At 42.7% G+C, this 10,966-nt stretch overlaps 1 protein-coding gene across 5 annotated transcripts in view; it reads right to left on the minus strand.

The window, feature by feature from the left end:
- Positions 1–7,592, minus strand: part of OS9 (osteosarcoma amplified 9, endoplasmic reticulum lectin) — a 23,099-nt gene extending 15,507 nt beyond the window's left edge. For 2 of the 5 annotated variants that reach the window (XM_008593533.1, XM_008593535.1), the window contains exons 1-5: positions 7,344–7,523; positions 6,799–6,975; positions 5,868–5,931; positions 5,666–5,742; positions 5,332–5,430 (exon numbers count right to left, since the gene is read on the minus strand). In XM_008593533.1, coding sequence (XP_008591755.1) covers positions 5,332–5,430; positions 5,666–5,742; positions 5,868–5,931; positions 6,799–6,975; positions 7,344–7,505 — 579 coding nt within the window. In that variant the 5' untranslated portion in view covers positions 7,506–7,523. Of the gene's footprint in view, positions 1–5,331; positions 5,431–5,656; positions 5,743–5,867; positions 5,932–6,798; positions 6,976–7,343 lie in introns of all 5 variants that reach the window. The other 3 variants (XM_008593534.1, XM_008593532.1, XM_008593536.1) reach the window with 2 other exon arrangements.
- Between the last annotated feature and the right edge of the window lie 3,374 nt (positions 7,593–10,966).

Here is a 10,966-nt window from a genome sequence, read left to right on the forward strand (position 1 = left end):
GATCCGAACCCTCGGGCGGGAGCGCTGCCGCGCTTCCCAAGCGGCGCACTATCCAGTGCGCCACAGGGCCGGCCCTAGGCAATGATTTCTTAAGTATGACACCAAAAGCACAAGCAATACAAGAAAAAAATAGATAAATTAGATTTCATCAAAATTAAAAACTTTTATGCATCAAAAGACACTATCAAGAGAGTAAAAAGGCAACCACATGTTACTGGCCAGCAGCTAAAAAAAAAAAAAAAAAAAGGTAACCACAGAATGAGAGAAAATATTTACAAATCATTTATCTGATAAGGGATATATCCAAAATATATTATTTAAAGAATTTCCACAACTCAACAAAACAATCCAATTCAAAAATGGGCAAAAGAACTTGAATAAACATTTCTCCAAAGATATAATAAGCACATGAAAAGAAAAGATGCTCAACATCATTAGTCATTAGGGAGATGCAAATCAAAATCACAATGAGATACCACTTCACACCCATTAGGATAGCTATTATTAAAAAACAAAAACAAAAAAACAGAAAGTAAGTACTGCAGAGGGTGTGGAGAAATTGGAACCCTTGTGCATTGTTAGTAAGAATGTTACAGCTGCTGTGGAAAACAGTTTGGCAGTTCCTCAAAAAGCTAAACATTCCATAGGGCATATTCCACTCCTAGGTACAGACCCAAAAGAATTGAAATAGGAACTCAAACAGGTAATTGCACACCAATGTTCACTGCAGCATTATTCACAATAGACAAAAGGTGGAAACAACCTAAATGACCATCCATCAACAGATGAATAGGTAAACAAAATTTGATATATACATGCAATGGAATATTATTAAACCATAAAAAGGAATAAAATTCTGACATATGCTACAATACAAGTGAACCTTCAAAACATTACACTAAGTGAATAAGTCAAAGAACAAATACTGTGATTCCACTTATATAAGGTACCTAGAACAGAGGCTGGGAGGAGGGGAAAAGAGGGAGTTATTGCTTAATGAGTACAGAGTTTCTGTCTGGGATGATAAAAATGTCCTGGAAATAGATAGTGGTGATGGTTATACAGCATTGTAAATGTACTTAATGCCATTGAATTATACATTTAAAAACTGTTAGAATGGGGCTGGCCAGTTAGCTCAGTTGGTTAGAGCATGGTGTTGTAACAGCAAGGTCAAGGGTATAGATCCCCATACCCGCCAGCCACCAAAAAAATAAAATAAATAAAACAAAACTGTTAGAATTGTAACTTTTACGTTACATATATTTCTGTAATTTAAAAAATAATAAACGAACACCTATATGTCAAAAAGACATTGAATAAATGGGCAATGAACCAAATTCACCAATAAAATATGCATTCCTGTAACCTAATGATTCTAGTTCTAGGTATTTATCTAAAGAAATTCTTGCACATTGACAATGAGACCTACATTGCAGCACTATGTATAAGAGCATTAGAGTTGAATCCAACTGTTTAACAACAGGGGAATGGGTAAGTAAACAATGAAACACAATGCAGCCATTAAAATCACTGAACTAGATCTCCATATCATGTCATGGAATGGCAAAAATATTGATTAGTGGAAAAGCAAGTTGATACCACTGATATACAATTTTATTTTATTTTTATTTATTTATTTATTTATTTATTTATTTTTTTAAAAGATGACCGGTAAGGGGATCTCAACCCTTGGCTTGGTGTTGTCAGCACCACGCTCAGCCAGTGAGCAAACCAGCCATCCCTATATAGGATCCGAACACGTGGCCTTGGTGTTATCAGCACCGCACTCTCCCGAGTGAGCCACGGGCCGGCCTGATATACAATTTTAAAACACAAAAAGCAATATATATCATCTATGATATATGTATCAGTAATAAAAATACAAAACAAGCTTGGTGATGGTTGTGGTTGTTTCTGGAGAGAAGAGAGAGGGAAGAAATGAGAGGGAGGGCTCTAACTATATCACTGGCATTTATGCAGCCAACATCATGTCCCTGAGTCTCCTTTATATGCCCTTTGTGGGTCCCATGTCACTGTAGTCTCCTCTCTGGCCCTTCTTCTTGGCAAAGCCCACTTCTGCTCATGCTCTCAATGATGGCTTCCTCAAAGTTCTGTCCCACTTTTCTCCACAGATACTGTTTCTCTGGGGGATTTCATCCATACCCATGGCTTCAATTATAGCTGAAACAGTGATGACTTCCAGCCTCTGGCTTCAATTCAGATCTCTCTCTGAGCTCCAGACTCACAGATCCACAGCCTCCTTGGAAATCTCTACTTGGATGTCTTACAGCCACTAAAATCATCATATTTAAAACCAAACTTGGGCCGGCCCGTGGCTCACTCGGGAGAGTGCGGTGCTGATAACACCAAGGCCCCGGGTTCGGATCCCATATAGGGATGGCCGGTTCGCTCACTGGGTGAGCGTGGTGCTGACAACACCAAGTCAAGGGTTAAGATCCCCTTACCGGTCATCTTTTAAAAAAAATAAAAATAAAAAATAAAATAAAATAAAACCAAACTCACCCTTTTCCTTCACCAAACTTACTCCTTTCTCCTCCCACTGTAACTATCTCAATAACATGAATCACCACCTATCCAGTTGCTCAACACAGAAACCCAGGAATCATTCTTGACTCCTCCCTCTTACTCTATTGATTTTGCCCCCTAAATGTCTCTCCAAAATTCACATTCTTCATCTCCAGGCCACTTTTATTTCTCACCTGGATTACTGCAGGTAATCCTAATTGATCTCTCAATCATTTGCTATATTCCTGCCAGAGTGAGCCTTCAAAACCAGAACTAAATGCCATCATTTGCTTAAAATACTTCATTGGCTCCCCATTGTCCCTTGGATTGTTCAAACTCAACACAGCTGCAGAGACCTTCGTGACCTGTGACTTGTTCCCTAACAAGTGCCCAGCTTCATCTCCCAGACTCCCTGCCCATGCGTCTCACCTCTAACAACTGTGAATATCTAACAATTCCTGGGATAGGCCAACGCCTCTTGCTTCCAGGCCTTTTGCACTTGCTGCATCTTCCATCTGGAAGATCTCTTCTTCCCCTCCCCCAGCCCTCTGTATCTGCTAGTCTAACTCCTCATCCTCCAATTGTCAGTTCCAAAGTAACTTTTTCCAAGAAGCTTCCCCTTTACCCTGACTCAGTTAATTCCTTTATTGTGTGCTCCCCTATGGTATATATTTCACCTGTCATAGTACTTATCCTATTTCTTCTAGCTGTTTATTTAACATCTGTCTCCTGAAAGCAGAACTAGTTCTCTTGGTCACCATTTTATCCTCAATTTCTATTACAGGACTTGGCACAGGGCATATGTTCAATAGATATGAAGACGATGCAGTCTTTGCCCTCAGTTCTTGGCCTACTGAAGGTACAAACACCCAAAGAAATACTCAGAATACAGTGAAGTAAGTGCTGTAACAGACTGCATATGTGTGTGGATGCTTGTGGGTGGATGTGGATGCATGCACAGGAATTGCAGAAGGAACACAACTGGCTTTCTAGGTTAGTCCAGAAAGGTGATATTTGAACCAGCTTATCGTTTGTTTCGTTCATTCAATAAATACTTTCTGGGCACATACTTGGCGCCAGGCACTGTTCCAGGCAATGGGAACACAACAGATAACAAGACAGACATTGTCCCTGTCTTCCTGAAACTTACATCAGTGGGGGTAGACAGAGACAGATATTAAACAAATAACTTTAGGTAATGATTCATGCTTTGAAGAATGTAATGTTTACCAGGACAATGTTAGGATCCCTGTAGAGGTGTCATTTGAATATAACTTGAATGAGGTGATGGAGCCAACCATTTAAAGATCTGTGGGAAGACTGTTCCAGGCAGAGGGAACAATGAGACCCACTGATTCAAAGGACAGAAAGAAGGGCAGTGTGGCAGAAACACAATGAGCATTTATATCTCCATCCCAGAACTCATCCTTGAATTCCAGAATCACAGAGCCAACTACCAACTGATATAACTACTAGCATCTTGACCTTATGTCCAAAACCAACATTTCCTCCCCCAAATCTCCTTCTTTACACCTCGGTAAATGACAATTCTATTGTTCAAGCTGCTAAAGTTAAAAACCTCAGAGTCATCCTTAATTCTAAACCACATCTAATCCATCAACAAATCTTGTTGGCTCTACCTTCAAAATATATACAGAATTCGACTGTTTCTCACCACCTCCACTGCCACCACTCTGGTCTGTGCTGAAACATTTGGATCTTAGGCTTTATACAAGGCAAAATCATTGAAGGTTTTCCAAAACTGGGCAGAGAAGAGACATATGCTTACAGTGGTGTGTTAAAATCAATTCACACCAGCTCACAGGAGCCAATTGTTAAGTTTTTGGGAATGTTGCAAGATGGCTAACATCACACTGATAGCTTGACTTGAGCATGGTGAGAATATTTGTACCACAGATACTGCAAACATTACAAATCAGGGCTTCTTCCCCTCCAGGGATCTGGGTGTTCAACACTCACCAGAACACAATTGCAGGTGCAAATCTGTATTACAAAAAGATAACTCTGGCAGGTGGCATGTGGTTCTCTACAGGTGCATATACTTGTGAATATATTAGAATCACCTGAGGAACTTTTTCCACTCTGCACATGCCTACCTGCCTGCCTCAATTCAGCAACAGACCACGAGATGAGGAGCACTTGGTAAGAGGCTTTTGGCAGTGATGCAGGTGAGAGATAAAGGTACCAACCACAGGAAAGAAGAGAGTTTTAAGAGATATCTAGAAGTAGAATGCATGGGCTTTGTTATTTACTCAGAGAGAACTAGGGTTCCTTTCCTTCATCTCATTTCTTAGTTAGTAATCATGGACTCATTTCTGTGTCTCTCTTGTTAATATCTGTCTTCCCTCTGGACCATGCCTTCCATGAGGGCAGGGGTTGCACGTCTGCTCGCCACTGGATCCCCTGAGCCAAGCCCGATGCCACGGTGCCTAGGACACAGCAAGACCTCACTGAAGAGGCAGTTAAGTGAAAAAAGGAGGGACAATGTGAAGAAGAAGGAAGGAAGAGCAAGAGATGACACTAAGGTTTATAGCTTAGGTGACGGAGAAATGTGGGGAAAAAAATCTAGTTGTGGGTATGGAAAGGAAGATCTGGGAAATGTAGATTTGAAGTGCTTCTAAATATCCAGGCAATGACATCCAGCTGACAGCTGCAAGTATGTTTTAAACTTTGGGTTTAGCATCTGGGAGAGGGTCTCTTGACTATAAGATGCAAACCTATCCTCTTCCCTTATAACCTGAATTGTCACTGAGGGAGTGTCAACTTCCTTTTCTCAAAACTCACCCGGACCTCAGCCTCCCGGGGTCTCCCGTTGAGGTCACACTTGGACCCATTGCCATAGGTCTGGCTGTGGTAGCGTTTCAGGCGATGCTGCTTGGAGGCCTAGAGAAGTCATCAGGCAGGAGGGAGGGGGCGTAAGAAAGACAGCAAGGAGGAAGAATGGCACTGTGCCTCACAGGGACCTTGAGACCTCAGGAATCCAGGACCCAGGAGACTTTGTCCTAATGGCTGCCAAGCGCCAAGAAACACATCAGCTAATCCTGACCCTCCCCTTCTTGGCAGGACCCTCAGTCTGCAGCCAGGACCCCTGCTTCTCCCAATCCCGCACCCCTGCCACCTTGGCTGTTTCATCATCCCAGTCGAAGGCCGATTGGTAGTAGCCAAGATAGAGGACTTCACCTTTGATCTCTGAATCTGCAAGAGAAGCCAGAGTAAAGCACCATTATTCCCTTTTATGAGTACTAGGAGGGGGCTGGGGAGGCAAGCCACCTTCCATAATATGATGCCGAGGGTTTAGGGAAAATGTAGAAGTGAGTCACCTTCCATGTGGTACTGCTGGATGTGGCGTCCATAACAGAATTCATATGTCCACCAGTCCTTGGTCTGACAATTAAAAAATAAACTATCAGGGGGATGGAGTGCAGATGTCTCTTCTTGGAACCAGAGTCTCCTGGCTCTAAGACACATAACCCCTCATCTATTCCTCATCACCCTCCACTTCCACACTCAATCTCCAGACTCTCAGGAAGGGGAGCTGTTTTCCTTCTGTGACTAAGAGAGAAAATCTCTAAAGTATGTTTTCCACCTGTGGTCTTTCCCGACTCTCTAGATTTTTGAAAACCTTTCTTTGTCCTCCATAAACATAAGCACTTTTTGAAGCGCTCAGACCAGGGAAACATAGAAAACCCCAAACCAAATATTAATTGAACTTCTACAATATTCCTTGCACTGTTCTGGCCACTGGGGATACAGCTGTGAACAAGATCAATTCTCTGAGTTCATGGAGCTTACATTCTAGTGCTGGGACTCAGATCCAAAATAAACTGATTCCACTAATAAGATGATTTCAGATCATGAAAAGTGCCATGATGAGAATAAAATAGGATACTGGGGCAAAGAGTGATAGAGGCACAGGGTGACTTTATCAGGTAAGTTTCTCTAAGGAAGTATCCCTCCTGCCCCACACTGACCCTCTTTAGGCATCTCAATCTTGGTTTAACCCTATTCTGAGATTTTATATCGTAATCCTCCACTACATTCAGCAAAGTGTCATCAGTGGTAGAAGGCATCTTTGCTTCTTTCCTGTCTGTATAATATGTCCACTCCCTCAATGGCCTTCTTAACTCCTACAAGTCCCCTAGATCCCTCAAGTCTCCTAGATCCTACAAGTCCCTCATTCTACGGCACTCCAGTTCTCAGAAGGACTGCTAGTTCCCAAGTCCTCATACCATCCCTCCCAGTCCCTTTCACCTTCAGCAGGCAGGGAGCATCTCTCATTGGGCTCAACAACTCAGGGATCCCAGGCCCTTGGTAAGCAGGTGCTTCATCCTCCCTTTCACGCTGGAAGTGAATAGCTCCAGCAGGCAGGCGACACTCATAGCGCTGTTTGTACTTAGAGGAGACAATCACCACATCCGAAGCTTGGCTCTGGTAAAGAAGAGAGGGTTGAGGGGCAGGGAGGCAAAGAGAGGCTGGGATCTGGGAGAACAGCGAGATCCCTCTTCAGACCCTAGGGAAGAGCCCAGCCAACGAATGAGCCACAAGTCGTCCAGCTGTATTTGGTGGGTGAGGGGAAAGGGCTCTTCTACTTCTCCACGGGGGCGGAGTCTGGGTGTTTCGATCGTGAACTGGGACCTGGAGGCTGACAGCAGGAAGCCCCACCCCTCCCAGTCCTTGGGCCCCAGGGAATGGGTCTCAGTCTGCGATCCCTAGGAGTCACCGTAAAAGCCCTACCTTCCCCTCAGGCTCCTGCTCCAGACTGACCTTCCTCTTCTGCCCCCGATACGCCTCCTCACCTGTCCTCCCATAACAGGCAAAGGCAGGATCTGGATCCCATAACGCATCTCACTCAGCTCCTCCAGGTTCAGACTCCCGACACCGCCGGTCAGACTTGCGGGTAACAGGAGCCCCAGAAGCAATAGCCCCAACAGACTGGACAGCACCGTTTCCGCCGCCATCTTTCGTTCCCCTCCTTATCCAAAGAAGCTCCTTCCGCCCTAAACCTGGTAGTGGCTTCACCCGCCCCTTAGCGCCCAGGATCTCATTGGCTGCACGATCTGTCTCTCTTACGTACCCTATTCCCATTTGTAAACGTGGCTCCAAAGCCCCCCCGGGAGGTGGATCACGATGATTAGCAAATCAATCAATCGCTGTCCTTGATTGGAAAGAGAGACCAACCAATCACCGACAAGATCACATCCCCCTCCCACCCCTTCCCAATTCCAGAGAGGCGTGGTCTATGCGCGGGGCCTTTTTAAGCAGTTTTTCTGTCTCGGCCCAGCTGTCACGCGCCCTTCACTACTTTTTGAGACGATTCTTGCATTGCATCGCTCCATTCGTGGGCGAAATATTGAGGCGGATGGGGGTGTTTGTTCGATACCCCTGAAAGTTACTTAATACCTGTTGCAAAATAAACAATTATTACACAGATACATTTCTTTTTATATATTTAGAGCAATCAGATAATTTGTGTCAAACCTTTCTACACGATCCTGCAGTTGTCCTCTAATAGAATTATCTTAAAGTAAAAATGGAGGCTCCCAGTTAAATCCGGGGCGGGGGGAGGGGGCGGTATGCACATACTATTCTTCAGCCCATAAGGTATAAACCTGTAAGAACAAAGAATGACAAAGGAGACAACGACAGCAACATTTTGGAAGCTGGAAGCGACAGGAAGAATGGTAACTGGTGTAGCAAACCTAAGAAAATTGATTCCTAAAGGTAAACAAGAGCATGACTATACCTTTGGAAAATCATCTCTGAGGAATCTCACCAGCCCAAAAGAAAAATCCCAAAGATAATCTCATCAGGGTTCTCTTAATGAAATAGACAATTAGAATTAATCCTACAATTAAGCCCTTGGCTTACATGCCCCAGCCCTCAAACGGACTTTTCAATAAGCTTTTTTTTTTTTTTTTAAAGATGATCAGTAAGGGGATCTTAACCCTTGACCTGGTGTTGTCAGCACCACGCTCAGCCAGTGAACAAACCGGCCATCCCTATACAGGATCCGAACCCGTGGCCTTGGTGTTATCAGCACCGCACTCTCCCGAGTGAGCCACAGGATGGCCCCTTCAATAAGCTTTTTAATGTTCTCACTCTTAAATATAAGCAGACAGCCAAGGATCATTAGACATCTAAGGAAAGTCCGTAGTATACAAGAAAAAAAAGAAAAAAAAAAAGCAAGAAGGAAAAAAAATAGAACAGAAATTGCAACGGAGAAAAAAATTAAAAATCAAAAAATTTTTAAAATCCATCATTAATATCCTCAGAGAGAAAATAGAATGCATGCCTAAAATAACAACAGGAAGCTGTTTAAAAGTAACTACAAAGAGCTCTTGGAAATCAAAACCATGATAGCAGAAATAAAAATGCAGTAGAAAGACTGGAGGATAAAGTTGAAGACGCTCCAATTTGCTCTACTTTAGGAGAAATTTTTTTTTTTTTTTTTTTTTTTTTTTTAAAGATGACCGGTAAGGGGATCTTAACCCTTGACTTGGTGTTGTCAGCACCACGCTCAGCCAGTGAGCAAACCGGCCATCCCTATGTGGGATCCGAACCCGGGGCCTTGGTGCTATTAGTACCGCACTCTACCGAGTGAGCCACGGGCCGGCCCTAGGAGAAAATTTTTAAAAATTAGAGAATCAGCCCAGAAGGTCGACCATCTAAATAATGAGAGTTCCAGAAAGAGAACAGAGAGTCAAAAGGAAAGAAATCATCAAAGAAATTATTTTAAAGTATTTCCCTGAACTAAAGAACTGAGTCTCCAAATTGAAAGGGCACACTTCGTATCTAACACAACAAATCAAACCCACATCAAGATACATCAGTATAGAATTTTAGAAGAATGGACACAGAGAAACAATCCTAAAAGCTTCCAGAGAGAAGGAACAAGTTGTACACTATGGATCAAAAATCAGAACAGTACAAGGCTTATCAACTCATCAGCACCTTGGGAGCTAGAAGACAGTAGAAAATGCCTTCAAATTTTCTAGGGAAATTATTTCCAGCCTAGGATTCTACACTCAGCTGAACTATGATTTAATCGTGTGTCCAGAATAAAGATTATTTCAAATAGGGAAGGTCTCAAAATATTGTGATACTCCATTCATTATTTTTCAGAAAGACAGGAGAGGATTTATTACACCAAAACAAACCAATAAGTCAAAAAAGAGAAAGCATGGAATCCGAGAAATAGGATCTAGCACAAAAAAAGAGACAAAATGAATCCCCAGGGCAATGGTGAAGGGAGATACCAAGTTGTACGCAGGGCTAGAGCTCAATTCATCAAAATTAGAATTCAGAAGGGTTTGGGAGCAATTTCTACAAGAAACAAAATTGGTAGAATACTTAATGTATTTGAACTTCTGGAGAAGAGATTAGCATAACTGTTGGAATGAGCAGGACTGAAGCCATGTTGGGACCTAAAGCTGCCTGGGCTGCAGAGTGGGGGAGGATTTTTAAAAGGACAGTTCTTTTCTCTCCACTCTTGCTTCCTATCTGCTGACTTTCTTATCTCACTCCCTAAGTAGGAAAACAAGGCTGAGAATCTAATTGGTACTTTGCAAAGCTAACAGTTCTTTCTCTGAGATTTGTAAAGTTTTGAGAAATGATCAAGGCCAAACAACAGGAAGCTGACCTTGGGCCAAGTACACTGGCGCAAATCAAAATTTTGCAGGGTCCTGAGATAACAGCGAATATGAGAACAGAAACCAGATCAGGCCTTGGCCAGACGAGACCTTGTACCTGACTCACAGACACGGACCCCTTGTAACTCACATTTCCTGCTCTCCTGCTTTTCACCTCCCACATTCCATTCCCTCAACCCTTCCTTTAAAAACCCCTCAGTAAATGTAAATCTTTGAGATGGGGTAGCCTACCATCTCCTTCAGCTGAATACATCTGCTTCTCTAACACCAAACATTTGACTTCTGAGTTGTTTTTTTTTTTTTCTTTCTTTTTCAAAGGGGCGGGCAGCCAGACCTGAATCCGGTAACATAACCAAAGGAGAGTTTGGGGATATATTAGTGATGAGTAGATAGAAGCTAAGTTGGGGGAAAGACACTTATTAATTCTAATGAAAATAAAAAGTGCTGTAAAAGCTAAACAGATTTCTGTTTTCTTCAATATGTTGGGTTAGGTATTCAATAGATCCTCCCACTAAAAACAAACAAAAAAATGCTGGGAAAATGGAAATATTTTCCTAAAAGCATGGTAGAACCAACAAGACAGTAAAGAATTAAAAGGCCCTTTTTTAAATGAAGTCAGAAACCTAGAGAGGTATTCACAACACTGAAGTCACATTTGCCAAACTTGCAGACTTGAGCTTTGTTTGTTTGTTTGTTTCTGGAGGAAAGAACTGAAGACCCACCTGAGGTGGAGAGTCTGAAAGCAGATCCTTACTGGAGTGACCTTTTCC

The sequence above is a fragment of the Galeopterus variegatus genome, unplaced genomic scaffold (assembly GCF_000696425.1).
Source record: "Galeopterus variegatus unplaced genomic scaffold, G_variegatus-3.0.2 Scaffold9308, whole genome shotgun sequence".
Classification (NCBI taxonomy): Eukaryota; Metazoa; Chordata; class Mammalia; order Dermoptera; family Cynocephalidae; genus Galeopterus; species Galeopterus variegatus.